This window comes from Periplaneta americana, chromosome 14 (genome assembly GCF_040183065.1).
Source record: "Periplaneta americana isolate PAMFEO1 chromosome 14, P.americana_PAMFEO1_priV1, whole genome shotgun sequence".
NCBI classification, from domain to species: Eukaryota; Metazoa; Arthropoda; class Insecta; order Blattodea; family Blattidae; genus Periplaneta; species Periplaneta americana.
The window spans coordinates 54,701,944-54,723,091 of record NC_091130.1 but is presented as its reverse complement, the minus strand read 5'-3'; the positions used below and the strand labels follow the sequence as shown (position 1 = coordinate 54,723,091).

The 21,148-nt window shown below is 35.0% G+C and overlaps 1 protein-coding gene across 1 annotated transcript in view; it reads right to left on the bottom strand.

Annotated features, from left to right (window-relative positions):
• Positions 1-531: 531 nt before the first annotated feature.
• LOC138713300 (sphingosine kinase 1-like) overlaps positions 532-21,148 on the bottom strand; it is a 193,170-nt gene continuing 172,553 nt past the window's right edge. Inside the window, exon 8 of the mRNA XM_069845286.1 lies at positions 532-21,041. Coding sequence (XP_069701387.1) covers positions 20,856-21,041 — 186 coding nt within the window. The 3' untranslated portion in view covers positions 532-20,855. The remainder of the gene's footprint in view (positions 21,042-21,148) is intronic.

Below are 21,148 nucleotides of genomic sequence, written 5' to 3'. Positions count from 1 at the left end.
TAGAAAAACTTGGTAATTTACTATTTTAACCTTGCTGTACTCTGGAGTCACAAAATGTAGAATTCCGACATACATGTCTTGAAAACAGACATTGATAATGGTATCCCAAATAGCTATATAAAGTAGGGCTGTCATCAATCGGATAAATTAAGAAATATTTTTATTTTTATTAACTGTTGAAACACACTCAGGCAGACCATTATGTGAATTCAGTGTTCCTAACATCAAAGTTAAAATCTCTACAATAAACTATTTGGAACTGCCATGTCACAGAACCAATTTCAATATAAGAAAACAGAAAATAATATCTTGAAAACCACAAACAAGTTTGTTCTCATAGTGTTAGTATTGCCTGAAAATTATTTCAATGTCATCATTATGTTGAGACAATAGAATTATTAACAATTACTAGAGAAAATAATTAACAGTTTTGGTTTCGAATCAAATGATTTAGGTAAAGTGGAGGAAAAGAAAGAAGGGAAGTCGAACAAGGGAACAACATGGTAAACTGCATGATATGAAAGTCATCAATCTATGTTAGAAATATAAACAGTCTTTAATATCAGACTAAATGTGCAAAGCATACGAAAAGCAGCAGTTTTTACTTACCAAATAAACACATTGGTATGAGACGCGAATGTTTGGGGAAATACTGTATATTTATTCTAGCAAATAGGCCTAGTACATAACAGAAGTTCACACGTACAGAGTGTTTTGCTTCAAGGACTGCACGAAAAGTAGGGTATATAGATTTAATTATTCGATTCTTCCTACTTTTTTGTAACATATGTGTAACTCAGTTTTTGAATCTGCTATCTGTGAAGTATGGAAAGTAAGAAGAATGCAAACTTACGTAGTTTAAGGGTTTAGGGATGATATAGGAGTGCATGAAGCTAACTATAATAGCAGCAACCATAGGCACTGATTCCTTTGAAATATTGGGGAAGGGGGGAGCAGGACCCCGCACAAAGGTCCGAGAAACCTTTAATTGCTGCTTCTCAAAAATTTTCTTCATACTATGGCTCTTATACATTATCTTTTCCCTTTCACTGCTTTGCTCACCCTTCATGGATCCTTGCGCGATGATGAACATGAGCTATTAGTTTCAATGCTGCTACTACAACAACCCAATTTATCATTCTATTCCAGATTATTTCAGTTTTCTTTATTAAAATTTATCCATTTTCAATAGTTACATGTCAATCACTAATCACTTGATATTAGCACACACCCATGACAATCATCATCACAAGAAATGATCATTGAAACTGAATGTTGATAACGACACTTTAAAATTTTGTAACAAATTTAATACCGTTTGCGAAAAAAATTACTATTAATAATGATTGGGAGGCAAAAGCTAACTGGAATTTCCCGGTCTTTGATTGGGTCAAAAATCCTGAAAGAACTAATATTTAACACTTGTGGTGAATTTCAGTGAAGTCCAGAGGGTCTAACTAATCAAATCCACTCTCCTCACCTCCACGTTGGGGCTCCCTGGGATCTTTTAAGATGCGAAAGAGAGAGTGGTATGCAGAAAGCAATGGAAAGCTACCGCATTTACCTTTCCCAATAAAAACTGCAAACATGGCATGATGAGTCTTTCCACGGTAAAAGATTCCAGACGTAAACTATCCCCTCACTCGGATGTCCGGGAGAGGGATGCTGGGGAAGGACACATTATGAAGCAACCCAACAGAGAGAAGAAAAGAAGATTGAGGATTGGAACGTGGAATGTAAGGACTCTTGTGCAGGCAGGTAAGTTGGAAAACTTTAAGGAAGAAATGAGAAGAAACAGAGTGGATGTGATGGGAATATCAGGAATGAGGTGGGGAAATAGTGGTGAGTTGGTGAATGATGAATTTAGGTTGTTTTATTCAAATGGTGAGTGCAAAGGAGTATATTCTAAGATGGAAGAACAATTGAAAGAAGAGTAGTTTGACTTCAGGAAGGGAAAAGGTACGAGAGATGCAATTGGACTGCTACGAATAATCAGCGAAAGATACCTAGAGAAGAATAAAGAAATGTATATAGTATTTGTGACCCTAGAAAAGGCGTTTGACAGAGTGGATTGGAATAAACTGATGGGGATCCTAAAGAAAATTGGCGTGGATTGGAAAGAGAGGAGGCTGTTCAGTAACCTTTATATGAAAGAGTCAAAGTCAGCATCTATTTGGAGTATTTAGTGAGGAACTGTTTTCAGAACATGGGAGGAGTGATAGTAAGAGGAAGAAGAATAAAGTGCATAAGATTTGCTGATAATATAGCGTTGTTAGCAGAAGAGGAGATGATACTAAGGGATATACTACTGGGGCTAAATGACATCTGTGAGCAGTATGGGATGAAGATCAATGCCAACAAGACGAAGACCATGGTCGTAGGAAGAAAAGTAAAGAAGGTAAACTTGCGAATTCTAAATGAGGCAGTAGAGCAAGTGGACAGCTTCAGATACTTAGGGTGTACTGTAAGCAGTAACATGAGCTGCTGTCAAGAAGTCAAAAGGAGAATAGCAATGGCAAAGGAAACTTTTAATAGAAAAAGGAGCATCTTCTGCGGACCTCTGGAGAAAGAATTAAGGAAGAGACCATTGATGTGCTTTGTGTGGAGTGTAGCATTATATGAGGCAGAAACATGAACATTACGACAAAGTGAAGAGAAGCGAATATAAGGATTTGAAATGTGGATATGGAGAAGAATGGAACGTGTGAAGTGGACAGACAATAAGAAATGAAGCTCTGTTGGAAAGAGTGGGTGAAAAAAGAATGATGCTGAAACTGATCAGGAGGAGGAAAAGGAATTGGTTGGATCACTAGCTGAGAAGAAACTGTCTATTAAAGGATGTACTGGAAGGAATGGTGAATGGAAGAAGAGTTCGGGGTAGAAGAAGATATCAGATGATAGATGACATTAAGATATATGGATCATAAGAGGAGACAAAGAGGAAGGCAAAAAAATAGGAAAGACTGAGGAATGCAGGGTTCGCAGTGAAAGACTTGCCCTTGGCCAGAACAATATGAATGAATGAATAATGATTTGTTAACTGATATTTAACAAAAATATAGTGGAATATACTGTTAATTCCATATTATCATTTCCTCCTGATAATATTCATGACCATTACTGTTCAATCACAATAGTTGAGAGACTTAAACTGAACTGAAAAAATGTGAATCATAAACAAAATGGAGTCACCATTGCACCAATCTCAAATGCAGGAGGAAAGAAAGGAAGGGAGCATTGTGAGTTGTGTCGATAACATGTTCATTACTGCAGCTGACCCTCTATATCGATTTGAAATAACCATTTATGGCTTATATCCTAGTTCATCTTTCAAAGAAATTCATTATTTTTTAAACATGAGAAATCACTCTTCTCGTCGGTGGTGTAATTGTTAGTCTAATTTGTATACGTCAGACGGATTTGAAGTCTTTAATTGCTTATTCTTCTGTAGCTCATATGGGTATCATTATTGGCGGATTGATAACTTTGAATTATTGGGGATTCTGTGGAGCATATATTTTGATAATTGCTCATGGTTTATGTTCTTCTGGTTTATTTTGCTTGGCTAATATTTCTTATGAACGGTTAGGTAGACAGAGATTATTAATTAATAAAGGCTTAATAGGATTTATGCCTAGAATAGCTATATGATGATTTTCATTAAGATCTTGTAACATAGCTGCTCCACCTTCATTAAATCTATTAGGTGAGATTAGATTATTGAATAGTTCAGCACGAATTAGTTACAATTTAATAAAGTTTTATGATTTTCAGGTTTATATATGAATTATTTGGAGGGGCCAGGCGATGCCCTTGACTGTATAAGTTGAGCGGACAGAAATTCGGTGCCTATGACAAATAAATCATCATCTTGTAACTTTGTTTGGCAATGGAATAGAGAAGAGGGACGGTATAGTGGCATTAAGTACAGTCTGTTAGCAGCACAAGACATTTCAGTAGCTTATGCAGTTATTTTTTTATCAGGTACAGAGATCTACTGAGTTCCTATAAAATCTCTGATTTTGTTAGGATGGGAAATATAAGGAATTTAGTTTTTACATGCAATTCATTAATTTATTAAAAACATACCATATTTCCCCCTGACAATTTTTTTCGCAAACGGTATTAAATTTGTTACAAAATTTTAAAGTGTCGTTATCAACATTCAGTTTCAATGATAATTTCTTGTGATGATCATCTTTTCTTAAAAGATGCCGTTGATACAATTAAAGAAAGAGAGAGAGAGAGAGAGAATATCTTCAACCTCAAGCATCTACACACGTCGCTACAAGTTTTAACGATTCTAAATTTTAATTGCTGTTATTCTGCTCAACTACAAACATCTGAACAAATCTCTATGCAAAGCATGCCCCAAGTTACCACTTCTAATAACTTTACATAAAAATATACACAAGTGCGTAGCTACGTTTGGCAACTCAAAACTTTAAGACAGTGGAATAATCAAGGAGTTGCGAAAAAAAAAAAAAATTGGCCTTGTTTTCTGCTTTCTTCAGAAGGGGATGTATGGATTGAAATTTCATTTGCTATGTACTTTTATTTTAAAACCAACTGGCTCAATATTACTGGATAAAAATAAGTTTTAAATAAATAAATTTTATATTTCATTTTCTTACGTGGATATGACGAAAGCGAATGAGCACATCTACATCTCAGTACAAGAATATGCTAATGAATGATACCAGTACCGTATGTTTAAAGTTATTATGCAAGGAGCTATAACTAAATGAAAAAGTAAGTATAGAGTTTCTTGGTATATTGTATTAATGTATGAAATATTCCTTCTGAAATTTCATTAACTGTCCAACTAATTGACTGATTACCATTTGATATCTGACAAAAGACTATACGGTACCATAGTCAATTGACAGCCCTAATACAAATGTACTCTACTGTCATAAGTGTTAGGAAAACACGAACTAACACGTACTAAGTGACGTGTAGATGCTTAGGAATCCTATTTAATCTGGAGAACATGAAGACAATAGTCCTGTCAATAACTGACAAAAGTTTTTAATTAAACTATAGGCTTGTTAAGAATAAATAGACTTATTAAGATCAATATAAATGCTTGAATTCTGAAAATGTGATGTTGAAATAGCTGCAAACAAAACAGAAATTTCAAATTTCTTAACTAATTTAACACTGAACATAAAAATAGTTATTATCGACATCCTTCCATGTACTAGGCTATCTCAGTGATGACCAACTCCTGTTCTTTGTGCATAAGCATTCTCCACTGCATACGAATAGTAAGCGAGACCAGATCCAAAACCATTGGAGGGATAAATAGGCTAGTGTTGCTAAACATTCAAGCACCTTTGTCACCACTCCTTCCTTTCATGCTACACATTCTCTATTCTGTACTGGGTGAGAATGCTATTTACGTTTTATATTTACTAACTGTTATTAGTTGTATAAATAAAAGAGTAGCATGAATATATATATATATATATATATATATATATAAGATTGGAAGATATATGTTTGGATGAATTGAGAAACAGTTAAAGACATGTAATTCCTCATCTTTATTGCAGATAATAATGTATAGGCTATGGTATAATTTTAATTGCATAGCATGATATATACAGTCTTGTTACTTGGAGTACAGTACTCGTATACTCATACTAAATAATTTTGTACTGAATGTTACAATGCTGTTTCATAAGTTTTCATAGAGTACTGTACCGTATCTCTACAATCAAATGTTCAATACACTATGAATTCTGAAAAATTCACCTGTGCTTTTTCTATTAAAGATCTAGATTTAATCTTTATATACCGTACAATTTAAATTTTCAAAACCATACTAATCAGATAATAGATGGAGTATACGGACAATCAAAATTTATTTTTCATAATTCCATAGATATTTTAAGGATGAACATGATTTGCAATTACTTTATAGGTACTAGTTTAATACGTAGAAAATTGGAATATGTTTTAATAATTTTATTGCGTGGTCACCTGTATTTAAAAATAATATTAATTACCAGAACAGAAACAAATTTAGAAGCATTTCCTTCGATAATCTAGTACATATTTAAAAAAAAATAGATATGTTTTACCAGTAAGTAAAGTCCCGTCGCTCTAATTTCCAGCAGCCAATCGCGTTGCAGGTCGGCTACATTTGAACGTGTGCGTCTTGTGATTCGCTGATTCATTTCTTAAGGCTCGATAAATAATATAATCGCCCGCCATTTTAGCTCTTTTGTTGGCGTTCGCAGAAAGCACACAAAGACGTTATTTGCCGCTCAATTATTTGCTGAATTACATTGAGTTTGATTTATTATCATAGGAGCTAAGACATGATAATGTTTAACGGTGTGGCAAATAGATTCCACTTTCTAAGACGTAAGCAAAGAGGCAGAGTCACGCCAGAAATAACAGCGTCGGGACTATAATAACATTTATTATAATGCATCATTAAAGGAATTTAATTATGTAGCCTAACTTTAATTGGTATAACATTGGTGGCACAACAATTACTCTTGTATAAAATTGTTAGCAGTGTAATTATGGTTGTTTATTTGCTAATGCTCGGCATATTGGAGTTCTTTCATTTCCCTTTTTCTTCCCAGTATCGTAATGACAGATCTGTAGCTGTTAAATTTATTTAAACTGAGATTGATTGGAGCTGTTTTGAAATGAGCACCAGTTTTATGTTTCCAGTGTAATTATTAGCAATGAACTATTATTAAATCTCATTAATTTTAATGCAGTGAAAACAGAATTAAAAAAAATGTACTATTAAGCTACCTATTGCATAGCCCATTTTAAAAATCAACAGTACTGGTATTCTTCTTCTTCTCCTTCTTCTCAAGGCACTACAACTTCAAAATTGAATGTCTTGGCCTTCTCAACAATTCTTTCCAGGAACTTCTATTCTGTACGACCATCATCCAATCCGTGATTCTTACCTTCCTCAAATCATTCACAATGTCATCTTCTCAACGGCTTTCTGGTATTACTACCTGACCATTCTGTTTGTGAAATGGCAGTTGCTTGTACCAATAAACAGCAGTTACATCAGCTGTCCGGGGTCCAGCACCAAAGGTTACACAACATCTGCTCATATGGGGTTGAGGGAAAACCCCGGAAAAAATCTCAACCAGGTAACTTTCCCCGACTGAGAATCGAACCCGGACCACCTGGTTTCGCGGCCAGACGCGCTAACCGTTACTCCACAGGTTTGGATGTGTATCATATTTAATTCCCTATCTCTTAAAAATAACCTTCTGGATTTTGGCTTATTATTACAATATCTTCTACAAAAAATTGTTTTATGGACTTTTGTACACGTCATTTGATTAAAATTTATATTATAATTTGTAATTTTATGTAGGCTCAATATATTTCTTTATCCTCCCTCGGACTTAATGAGTTTGTGTATTTTGTATTGTACTACACAGCACAACTTAGCATAATTGTGTCAACTGTAAGTGGGATTATTCCCGTTGTCGGCAGAATAAATAAATACAGTTTTCATAGTGCTCAATCTCTTATAGTAATCTACACAGAGGTTACATTCATTCACTTCGTGCTTCACTCTAATTGTATGGATACACGAAAGTTACTGCAAATTTAAAACTTTTAATGTGAGTTGAAAATAGATCAAAATCAAGCAAATGACCATTCAGACTCTCAAATATTCCCATTTCTGGAGCCTGTTTGGTGATATACAGGATTGTTTCCGATCTCTGATAACGAATTTGAATGACATCATGAGCGTCAGGAGTCACATGACAGCTGAACTGTGGCGCGAGGTGACAGACCAGTAGTGAGTGATCTCATAGTCAGAGTGCATGGTGACTCACAGCAGAAATTCCCAAGAAAATCGAGTCCTTTTGGGAGGGGTACATTACCACCCTTTCCAATGCCAAGTACAGTTAAGTGAAAATAAAAGAAGCCTGCAATATAAGAGGTTTCGTTATTTCCAAGAAAGGCATCTTCTGTGTACTTAATAAGATTGGTAAAGCTCGAATGGAATTAATTTGTATCATCTCATTGGGTGCGACTTGTGATGTGGAGTGGATTTGCTTGCTTTTTCCACTCTGGAATTAATCCCATCCGAGCTTTGCCAGTCTTATTAGGTACACACAAGATAGCTTTTCTGGAAATAACGAAACCACGTTTTTTGCAGGCTCCTGTGATTTTCACGTAACTGTACTTGCCATCGGAAAGGATTGTTATGTACCCCTTCCAAAAAGGCTCGATTTTCTTGGGCATTGCTACTGTGATACACCGTCCACTCTGATTATGAAATCACTCACTACTGGTCTGTCACCTCTCGCCGCAATTCAGCTGTCGATGTGATTCCTGATGCACATGACGTCATTCAAATTCGTTGTCAGAGATCGGATGTATGTATGTATGTTAGGTTATCTTACGACGCTTTATCAACATCTCAGATTATTTAGCATCTGAATGAGATGAAGGTGATAATGCCGGTGAAATGAGTCCGGGGTCCAGCACATAAAGTTGCCCAGCATTTACTCATATTGGGTTGAGGGAAAATCCCGGAAAAAACCTCAACCAGGTAACTTATCCCGAGCAGGTATCGAACCTGGGCCACCTGGTTTCGCGGCCAGACGCACTAGCCGTTACTCCACAGGTGTGGACTTCAGAGATCGGAAACAACCCTGTATGAATTATGAATCTATAATATTGCTACACCCCTCTTTCAAACCGGCTTCAAGTTATTGCATGACAAGTGTCTCCTTTTATTCCTTCAATATCTTTGGATTCCTACACATGGCTTGCTTCCTTGCTCGCAGGTGTACACACTGCTTCTTAAGAGCACCTGAGTTGGTCACCACTGAGCTATCTTAAACTGTTATATTATATATAACTGTATATTATATTACAGTGTTGCATTTTCTCTTCAACAATTCAATGAGCGTTTTATATAGTTAACAGTACACAAAAATAAGAGACAAAATTATTTTGTGCTACTGTATCATACAATACTACATCATACCACCCTAAATAATGCAGAAATGAATGATATAGTAGTACAATTAATACTCCCGAAGAGACAAACTAAGTAATATATGGCAATTCTATGAAACGTACACTCTGTACTTCCAATATTTTGGAGTCAATTGTGATCATCTGTTAATGTGTCAAATGCAATTACTTCACTATTTTTTCTTTGGTAAAAAAAAAGCACCAGTAACAGTCAATAGTATATTTATCATACAAATTATGGTACTTTTACTTTGTAATATAACAGAAAATTTATTATTTCGATATAAAAAACATTCCTTAAATTAATAAAAGAGTTCAATACTGATAAAGAATTTCGCATCATTTTTTTTCTTTCTAATATTTCTTAGTTGGCATTTTGAAACTGTGCATCATATTGAGTAATCACTTTAGGTAGCAATTTTCCGCACAGTTTGAATAACATTACATAAACACACAGAACCAATAAATGTCTACAGTATTAATGTAAAAACAATCTACCGCATGCTGCATAATAAAACTGAGAAACAATTACTGTTTTAATATTAAATTCTTAAAAAGTGTACCACCCATCTACACAGTGAAATCTATTCCCTTAATAACCACTGAAACTTTAACTGTGGATTAAATAGTTTCATGCAACTAATAATGCTTGTGCTACAATAATCATTTCTCCAACACCATTTTTAAATCTATTACTTTGCAGTGCTAATTTCAGAACAATAATTATTGCCAATATTATTCTCTGTATGTCTTAATATTACAAATCTATATGAGCTCTATTTGCCTAGGAACTTCTTGAAAACAAGTTAAAATATTACACTGCTGAAAACACTGCCTTCTAACTACTTAACAAAGTATGTGCATCATGCTTTACTATCTTCCACAGCAAATAAATAAAATTTAACAATATGAATGAGAGGTTCTTAACAATTCAAATTAACCTACAAATACAGCTAACTTTCTAAAAATTAAGGTCAATATATCATCAATTAATTGGCATTTCATAAATTTCTGTGTAGACAAACTTATGCCACCGGTACCATATTCTACTATTACTGACCAGTTATATGATAATATTGAATTAAAGGAAACAAATGATTGTTATGTCAAGTTAAGACACGTTAATTTTGAAATTACTCAAATTTATAAATTAATTATGTACTGTACTGTAAAGACATACTTCTGTACATCTGTCTGTGTCCGTAAACGAGAGTTAAATTTATCATTATTTCTATATTATTTCAGTTGAGATGTAAAAAATCTGTCCGTATATGAGGAGTGTCTGTAGGGAGAGGTTTCACTGTATGTAGTAAGGACAAATCTGAAATCTTAGTACAAACGTGTTTCAAATACATTTGTTACAACAATTCTTAGTACCGGTATCCTAGAATTTATTAAGCAAATACACAGTGCTTTAAACTATTAAAATATATGCCTATATTATTTGTGTCATAAGGGCAAAAGACCTATACTTCTCCAAAAATCGTGATTTCCTCCCATCCCCCGAAAATGATCAATAGTATTCATGGATTAATACATTTTTTCCTATTATCACAGTGAAACCTACAAAAGAAATGGGGATAATTATCTACATGCATATTATTAATAATACTATCATGGTACAGTAATTAGAATAGGTTAGATTAGGTTTGGTTTGTTTCTGTGTATAGTTAGAGGGAGACTATGAAACCTCAAGATTAATTATGTTATAACTGCCATAAAGAATACTGTTGACTACCGGTACTGTATAAATTATTCTAAATCACATTAACACTGCTCAGTGTCCGATATAACAGATACTTAACAAAAGATTACAGGAAATCGGGGGTACTGTAGTTAGTCATAAGTGCACAAAGGCACACACCCTTCCTGGAAAATTTAAGGCATTAAGGATTCAGAGGATAACGCAAACCACTTCGAAACTAGTCAACCAGGTAATCTACCACCAAAATTTACAATATTAACACAGTGAAGTAGTTATTACTTTTTCAACAATGTTCATCAGTGATTAAAATTAATATTAATCTCATGAATTTTAATATAATTTTATAGAAGATATATGAAAGTGCAATACATTTTCAGTTTACGTAATAGAGAATCAATGTTTTTAGCACACGCACATACCTGAGCACTGCTGAAGTAGGGCCGAGTAAAGCCCTTAGTGTCCTTGAAAAGAGATAGGAAGAGGATGTGGAAACTTGTGCAGTTGTTACATGGTTCTGTGGTGTGAATGTGTCTCCGTGCCTTTTGTGAGACAGGAGTACTGCGTCTGTAGTGTGGAGCACATGTGTTCTTCAGTACAGTTTTTATGTGATTTGTGTTAAAAATCGCCACCAATAATACAGTAATTGCTAAAATTAAAATTGCGATTTTAATTATTTCTGTGAATTAACTTAAAACATATTTTAGTAGGTAGCATACAACATCCATTCGTCTGTCTCTTTAATTTAATGTAACTGCATTAGTTTAAGTGACTGTACCGAGTTATCAATCTTCCCAGTATTCTATGCACTACACATGAAACAGAAATACAAACATTATAATAATAGATGCACCAAAGAGACATGATCTACATGATAGCTATTAGTTTATAATTTTTTCCAACGCTCATAAATATGAAAACTAAAATCAGTAGGTGGTTGTAGATAGGAAGAGAAGGAATAATGGAAACATTAAAAGGATGTAAATTAATGCTTTTTTTTTCACACTCGGAGAGACTATCACATTAATATGGAGCCTTATACAGTAAAATCCCTCGCAACAGGCACCCAAATAACCGGAAATACCAAAACAACGGCACTTTTGGCTGGGCCAAAAAAAAAAAAAAAATTTGAATCTACTACATTGTCACAATCAGGGCCGTCAGTTTTGTCACAGTAGGAAGTTCGTACGAACTTTCATGTTCAGTGAATATTCGAACCTGAAATTAGTGTATTATTTGTGTTGTGTGATGTGTTTTAATAAAGAAAATTCACACAGTTTTTTATGTTTATTTATTTATTTATGTTTGGGACGTCAGTATTGCCACATTAGGAAGTTAGCACGAACTTTCATTTTCAGTGAAGTGAATATTCGAAGCTAAAATGTTTGTATTATTTGTGTTTTGTAATGTGTTTTAATAGAGAAAATGCACACAGTTTCATGTTTATTTAGTTATGTTCGGGTCATCAATGTTACCACATTAAGAAGTTCACACGAACTTTAATTTTCAGTGAATATTCGAACCTGGAATTAATGTATTATTTGTGTTGTGTGATGTGTATTAAAAAGGAAAATCTACACAGTTTTTATGTTTATTCAGTTATGAGCAAGTGATAGAGAAATAAGTTTCACATGGCTGCAGTTTCAATATTTCGCACCATGAAATACGAACTTTTTTTTTTGTATATACTTACTTACTGGCTTTTAAGGAACCCGGAGATTCATTGCCGCCCTCACATATGCCCGCCATTGGTCCCTATCCTGAGCAACATTAATCCAGTCTCTACCATCATATCCCACCTCCCTCAAATCCATTTTAATATTATCTTCCCACCTACGTCTCGGCCTCCCCAAAGGTCTTTTTCCCTCCGGCCTCCCAACTAACACTCTATATGCATTTCTGGATTCGCCCATACGTGCTACATGTATATACTGGTATTTATTAAATTATCCGGCAAAATCTCATATCCAGAACTCTCCTGGTCCCTTTGGTGCCAGATAAGAGGGATTCTACTGTATTTTTACTTTATTGTCCACAAAAGCTGCGTTATATTGATAGTTTAATGCTATGATTATCCTTAATTTGAAGTTTTCTTCTTGTTAGAAGCAATCTTATTGTAACATATTGTACATAGTAATCATTAACAAAAGCAAGTGATTTATTTATTCTATCCTGGCTCACAATACTGATTTCTCAAAGAATGCTGAGTTCTTCAATATCCATAGTAAATACTGCTTACGTCAGCATGCAGCAAGGTGCTGAAGTTTGCCCAATATAACTACCATACATAGAACTAAAAATATCTTGCCTTTATATACATATGTGAAAAGTATCCTCCTGCAGCAAAAATACTAAGAATATAAAAGATAATACTGTAAAAAAACGTGTAAATGAAGAATGTATACAGTTAGAGCAAACAGTAAGACATAAACAGAAATAAATCTGAAAATAAACTAAAGTAATAAACACATAATTGGGCTGATTGTAGTAATGTATTTCATTACACCATTAACTACAAAATTTATTGAACAATACTGATAAATAATATTGCATGTGACTTACAGTGTTTCGAGCAACTATTACATTAGGCCTGTAATATTTTACTTATGAAAAAATAGCATTTATAACGGTTTCTAAATATGTAGGACTTAATTTTTTCATGTGAAATGAAAGGTTATGGCATGGATAATTCAAAGTTGCTCCAAAAACAATTTTTTCTTTAAGAATGTAATTTTGCAACATTAAAATGTTGTAATATAATGTAAAATATAAATAATAATTGTGAACAACGTAATAGGTATGGCCCTGGTGTTGATTAATTTATGTAAAATTGTATACAGTTCCTGCATATAAATTCATTGTGTACTTTTCCATATACATTTGACTATGTAACGAAATTACATAGAAGATTATATATTTGTAAATAAAGTATGGAAGATTTTTAATAACACATATTCGGACATAAAAAAATGATAATCGAATATAATTTTATATTTAATTACTATATTTTTCAGCACACCAAATCTATTTCCTTTACTACAAACTTTCAGAACCAAATTACCAAATGTCTACTTTGTATATGGGATGTACGAGGCTCGAGATCTAAGGCTAACTGTCATGACAGAGGTTATGATGGTTCTTCCCAAGTGCTTCGTGCCTGGTTACAGCACTTTAGAAGAGGAAGCAAGAACATTGTATATGCCAAGAAAAATTCATTTCTATAATTCTCTTTAATGCTAAATAGCCTTTGCTGTTGATAAAAGGCATTCTATAATGTAATAACATTTTTTAAAAATAGTCTATGATTCTCATGACATCTCTGAAATTATTATGCTCGCATTAAGTATTTATTTGTTTGAAAACGATGTGCCTCCAAAATCCACTATGTGCATTTAAACAGATTTTTCAGGAGAAAGAAAAAAGCATTATCACTTTTAATTCCCTATCTATGGATCAACAATTGGCTCTCTTCTGACAAAGAAAAAATTTTACAGTCTGTACAAAAGAAACCAAATGACCTGGAAATGTACAAAAACTTGCCCAGACATGTTCAAACTTCTTTTAACAAGAGCCAGAACAGGTCATATGTCATACAAGTGTACCTACACCGATTTCACCTTTCTGATAATCCTACTTGTCTCTGATGTAATAATCATGATGAAGATCTGGAACACATTCTTCTATACTGTCCATCCATAAACCACAAAAGAAGTAAATTAAAATAATCAGTACCAGTTGCAGAAGAGAAAGCCCTGCAGTACTGGGTGTTCAGTTCAAAATGTGTCTTGGCTCGCTGTATGCCGTCATGTGGCTAGCTGATGAGCCTAGAGAATTCAATCTTCCTACACTTCCGCAGCTCAGGTGTATAATCTAAGAGGAAGAGAAGTTGGCTAGCAAGTACGGCGTTCATTCTGAAGAGTACATACCGATACAAATGGTAACGCCGGTAGTGGCAGGAATGTGAACTGTTTGGAAATACGTACTGTCGGGATATGGGGAGAGGGTTAAGACGATTACTTACGTATTTGTTGACATTAACTTCGACGGTCAACATGGACACGGAGCATTTGATTTGTGTTGTGGAATGTTACCGTACGCAACCGATGATAACAAATACCCTGCGTACGACTTGCCGGCGCAAAACACAGTTCGAAAGAGGTTATGGTAGCACACAGACCGTACAGACTGCCATCTGTTGCTACGACGTTCAAGTTATACCATACACGTTCTCAAGTTCAGATTGAAGAACGCCTTAAATAATAGGCAACTTCTCTAACATATAAGCTGAAACTCGCTTCAAATCGGTGACCCAACAACTGTGACGTCATGACACACTTTGAAATGAACACCCAGTATATATTGACTACACCCCACCTCTGGCTACTAGCAACAGGCATCTACAATGAACACCGATCAAAATACCCCCCATTTCTCATGAAAAACAAGAACTGAAAAGACTACAGTGTACTATAGCGGACCTTATGTTGTCAGGAAACAGCTGAAGACATTAAGAAGATTGACTGATTTAATTCCCTTGATTTTCAATGGTACTTTCGATATAATTTCAATCACTACATGAAAGATAATGAAATTATGCCAAAAGTAGCTTTGAAAATCAAGGGAATTAAGAGTGATTTTTTTTCCTTTCTCCTGAAAAATCTGTTTAAATGCACATAGCAGATTTTGAGGGCACAGTGGCGATATCTCATAGCTCAGCACTTACGACTTTAGAAACAGAATATCAAATGCTGATCATTGTTTCCACAACAGTTACAATGCAGGCAAATATTATACGTATGTGGTGCATCTAGAAAGTTAAGTTTCCCTGGGACAGTTTAGAGAAAGAAAATATAATTTCATGGAAAAACTTATTGTAACAGATACAGCAATTGTTGGGCTATATTTTTCAACATATTCTCCACTGAAATTGAGACATCTGTCATACTGTGGGATCAACTTTTGTATCCCTGTGTCATAAAAGTCTGCCACCTGGGATTGGAACCAGTGTGTGACAGCCGTCTGCACCTCTCTGTCACTATGAAAATGCCGACCAGAGAGGAATTTCTTGAGGTGTAAGAAAAGATGGTAATTACTGGAAGCAAAATCCGAGCTGTAGGATGGACGTTGAAACACCTCCAAGCACAACTCCTGCAGATCTGTTGTGAGCAGAGCAGTATGTGGCTGAGCGTTATTGTACAGAACGACAACACAACACTGCCACTAGGCACAGTGATAGAGAGGTGCAGACAGCTGTCACACACTGGTTCTGATCCCAGGTAACAGACTTCTATGACACAGGGATACAAAAGTTGGTCCCACGATATAACAAATGTCTCGATTTCAGTAGAAAATATGTTGAAAAATAGCTCAATAATTGCTGTATCTGTTCCAATAATTCTTTTTTATTTTAGTAGGTTATTTTACGATGCTTCATCAACATCTTAGGTTATTTAGCATCTGAATGAGATGAAGGTGATAAAGCCGGTGAAATGAGTCCGGGGTCCAGCACCTAAAGTTACACAGCATTTGCTCATATTGGGTTGAGGGAAAACCCCGGAAAAAACCTCAACCAGGTAACTTGCCCCAACTGAGAATCGAACCCGGGTCACCTGGTTTCGTGGCCAGACGCTCTAGCCGTTACTTCACAGGTGTGGACTGTTCCAATAAATCTTTCCATGAAATTGTGTTTTCTTTCTCTAAACGATCTCAGGGAAACTTACTTTCTGGACGAGCCTCATAAAAGTCATAACGGCGAGTTTGAATCATGGTCTAGGGCTTGAAGAACACGCTGTTGCCACCATAATTGCCTATATTATTTTGCATTAAGATAAGATGAAATGACAACCACAAATCGCAGGAATCCCGCCGAATATCTGTCTAATGTCGGAAAAGCTGAAAGATAATCTAGGTTGACCCCAATAGGAATACGGTATATAAAACTACTGTGTGTATATATGTATGTATGTATGTATGTATGTGTGTGTGTGTGTGTGTGTGTGTAAGTGATGGATATAAAAGAAGAGTGAAAGGGCGTGAAAATAAGAGTACAGGGAAAATATGAATGAAAGAGAGTTCAAATCAAATACTTATAATTTTATATAAATCTTAAATTGGAACTGTTATGTGCAACCCAACCGAACTGGATACAAAAAAATTAAGTTATAAAACAAAAACTACCTTACCTATTTACAATATAAATGCACAACTCAGAAGACAACATATATCAACAAAAGGATTAATTACTAAGAGCGAATTATTATTTACCAAAGAAAAACCTTTCTATTTTTATCTTGTTAGTTTTAAACAGCGACACAAATTGCCATTCATATTGAAGAAAATTGACCTTAATTCAAGTAAACCAAGCAATGATAACGATGAGATCGTGATGTGTCAAGATTGTAACATTATATAAAGGTTTTACTACCAATATGTACAACGTTAGTGTGTGGTATTGCTGTGGATATATTGTTTATTGCGACCCAAATTGCACCAATTTTGTTAACACATTCAATAAGATCACAGCCTCCTCAACCAATGATTGTTCCTAAAGTCTTTAGACTAAAATGTTCTTTACCAGGTACTTCTCAACATGGAATGGCTTTTCTTACACAACGACACACCTGAGATTTCAGTATGAATGAATGTCACTACTCAAAATGATCTTCTTTCCTTAACCTCACCACATGACACAATTTGTGAATCCTCACTTCACTGTATGGAAATTAGGAGATCTTCCAGTAAGTGAGGTACCAGCTTAATAATTTTTATCCAAGTACAGATAATATAGGCATCTTAATATGAAAGTATTATTACAATTTTCATATTTTCACAGCAAGAGGATTTGAGTTTCTAACTACAAAATTGTTGAATAACTGTGTAAAGAAAATTCGGATTAAACTTTCTATTTCAACTGGGTATAAGAAAAGGAAAGACGAAGCATCTACGTACTATAGCACAAACATACACAGAGGTTTCCTTGTTTTGATTTTTCTTTAAATGTTCGTCATACAGTTTTTGTTTTACTCCTGAATGATATTTTACATGAAGTAAACACGTCCAATTAGTAAAATATGAAGCACTGGTACCTATATTCACACGTCATTACAGTCGGCTTAAATGGATCCCTTGTACTTAAGATAATAGAGAGTTTTCGCACCCTCACTGTAAGCTAAACACTTAACGTTATGTTGACGCGTCATTGATGAAAGAGCCAATCAGAGCCATTCGTCTCACTTATTTCAAAAGCGGATCCGCTATCTCTAATCAGATAACGTGGGCAAACAAAGTTTACTATAGGTTTGATTCAGCGTTAAAATAAGGCATCTCATTCTAGATTTACACTGTGGACGATATTCATCTACTTAGAACAGCTCAAGACAGATAAATTATTCATCCTAAAGTACAATAAGGCTCAGGATTGAAAGAATTTTTCGTCGATATTCCAACAAAAGTTGAGTCGTGAATACTCCGTCAAGCAAAATGCTCCTTTGTTCACTCGCCATAACTCGGAAACCGATGAAGATTTTAGTAGTGACCACTTTTAAAAGTAGTTTTCATTCTTTCTCAACATTTCTTTCGCTCTGAACGCCCCATCTAACGTGAAAAATAAATAAGTTTGCCGCTTACCAACTTTGAAAGTGTAAATGTCTATTCTGAACAGATCACATCGAAGTTCGTATTTCTTTTCTCACTTTTCAAGAAAGATTTTCATTTCGAATTTTTTCTATGCTTTTCTTAGACGTTGAGCTATCAATTAAAAAAAAATTACAGCGTGATTGATTGACTATCACAGGAGCTACGGCATGATAAATGTTAACGAAGTGGGAAATATCGTATAAGAGAAACAACAAACAAAAGACACCATAGTTAATGGAATATGTGCACCAATCCCTTTCAATTCTTTCCGAAGTTTTACGAACAAGAATATACGTCACCAAATACTTCACTACTGATGTCAACATGAGTTAGATGTTTAACTGGCGTCGAGGTTGCGAAAACTCTCTAACAAAATTAGTCTAAAAATGATTATTATTTATTCGTAAATAAATGTTGAGATAATAATAACGAAAGAGTTTGAATAAATAAACATATTAGAAAAATATCTATTTGAACTAATTTCTAACTCTATTTTTCTGTGAAATTCGTTTCTATAGTCATGCATGGTGGTCTGATGACGACCATGTTTGCAACTGAATCCAAGGTTCGCATTTCAAGCCCAGTCAAAGGCCGCAGTGTTAGCATAAGAGTGCCATATCGTAGATTTATGTCTCCATGCAAAATTTGTCAGCATTTTTCGTCCATATGGGAATTTTGATAGCACAATGGATCCATACCAGTGATCTATGTACGTGTGGGCTTGTCCCACTCTGCATCATTAATCCATACGAACTTATTATTTCCCTATATTTTTAATACAATGAAAATAATATAGGGTATCCATACAAAAATAGTTATCTGTTTATTGGTTATATTTGTTTTACTCCGTAACTACGTGGTCTAAGGCATCATGCCTTGGACTAGCATTACAGAATGAGTGCTGATTCGGGTTTTCTCACGAAGTTTCGGCCAGCATATGAGAACAGTACCCACCTAGTAACGTGATGAATTTGGGGAGCTACAGTGAGCACCACAATCCGATTTCCAAGCCAGTTTCAATGGCTGGAGGATAATAGTGTTAACTACACTGAATGATCATTCACTTCTGCTAAGGCATGTGAACATGAGGTTAACAGTCAGTTGGCAGACCATGGCCCTTCAAGGATTTTTTTTTTTGAACTGCTACTCATATAAGGTAATTCCGACAGTCAAAACTTTTAATGTCACTCCAATATTACACTTAACTACTATCAGCAACAAGCGAAAAGGATACACGATCTTATGAGGACGGACAATGCAAACGTAAAAAATATGGTTTTCTAATGTTTCGATGTACTTAATGGTTATACAGTATTCAACTGTTTTTGAAAGTACTTGCAGTAGTCATCATAACTTTAACTAGTATAGCATTCCTAAATTAATTTTGATTCTAGAGTTAGAATTAACGGGCCTAAAAAATAAAAACATCATGTAATAAAATTTGCATACGAAAATTTTTTCTGGTAACTTAAACTTATGTGTATGCCAATATATGAACACAGAATAAAATGGACGTTGTGAAAAAGAGTGTATTTTTTCGGAAGAAATTTGTTTTCAAAATCTTGTTATTGGTTTTAATCTTATACAGGGTGAGTTTTAAGTCCACCGACAAACTTCAGGGGGTGATTCTTGACTGAAAATGGAGCATAAAAGTTCATATCACCTTGTATCTGGAAATACATAGTTTCCACGGTCGATGGCACTGACGACATTCTCTCATAACTTGCAGTGTGCGTTTTGTGTGATTTAAGCAACGTAGAAGCACAATAGGCCGGTATTCCATCCAGGAACAAGCCGAGATGGTGCTTGTGTATGGCCAAGCGGATGGAAATAGTCGAGAGGCAGCACGGATGTACCGAGCCACGTACCCTGACAAACAGCACCATCCACAACACACAACATATGGAGCCATTTTGGGGCCTTTGAGACAGACGAATGTGCAGGGCAGCAATAGGCAGGGATTCAGGCCATGTACTGTGTGCCAGGGCTCTTTCTTCAGTGCCATCTACTGTGAAAACTATGCATTTCCGGACACAAGGTGATATGAATTTTTGTGCTCCATTTTCAGTCAAGAATCACCTCCTGAAGTTTGTTGGTGGGCTTAAAACTGACCCTGTATATGAAATACCTCTGAAATAGAAATAACTGTTGCTTCACTTACTGATAAGTCTCTGAACTATTATCATACACAACATCGTTATTCAGTAGACTATGCTCGCCTAACTGTACTCAATTTTTGAAATAATGACGTCAACGTATAAAACATAATCATGCTGAACTCTGCCAGCACTTTTCTGACACTTCACACAGCATCATAATCTATACAATAATAATTAGGCCTAATACTTAATCAGTCCTTGGAATGTAACCTCTTAAAGCTACATTGTAGAGGAGATCGTCAAACTGTTACAACTCTGTAGCTACCCGGAGGAACTATCAGTCTAACGCTACAATAGTAAAGAAATGTCACAACAACAGAAGATGAAGACAGTCTTCTCTTCGAAATCACGACACTGAGTATCGCTGTTTACATTGACATAACGCTTGCTAGACTGGGCATTAATTCTGCTTGGATTGGTCCATAATCCACAACTTCTCCATCTACAGTAATGTGTCCACCTGGAGTTTCTGGTTCCAGTCTGAAGGCAGTAACAGGTATCATCTCAGCTTGGGGAATTAATAAATGTGTTCCTGACGAAAGACCCAGCAGAAACTGCAATAACAAATAAAAAAAAAACTAAATTAATCAAGTCCAGACAAGAAAAATATGCAATATAAAATAAAAAAGTAAAAAAAGACATACATTTAGAAGATCTCTAA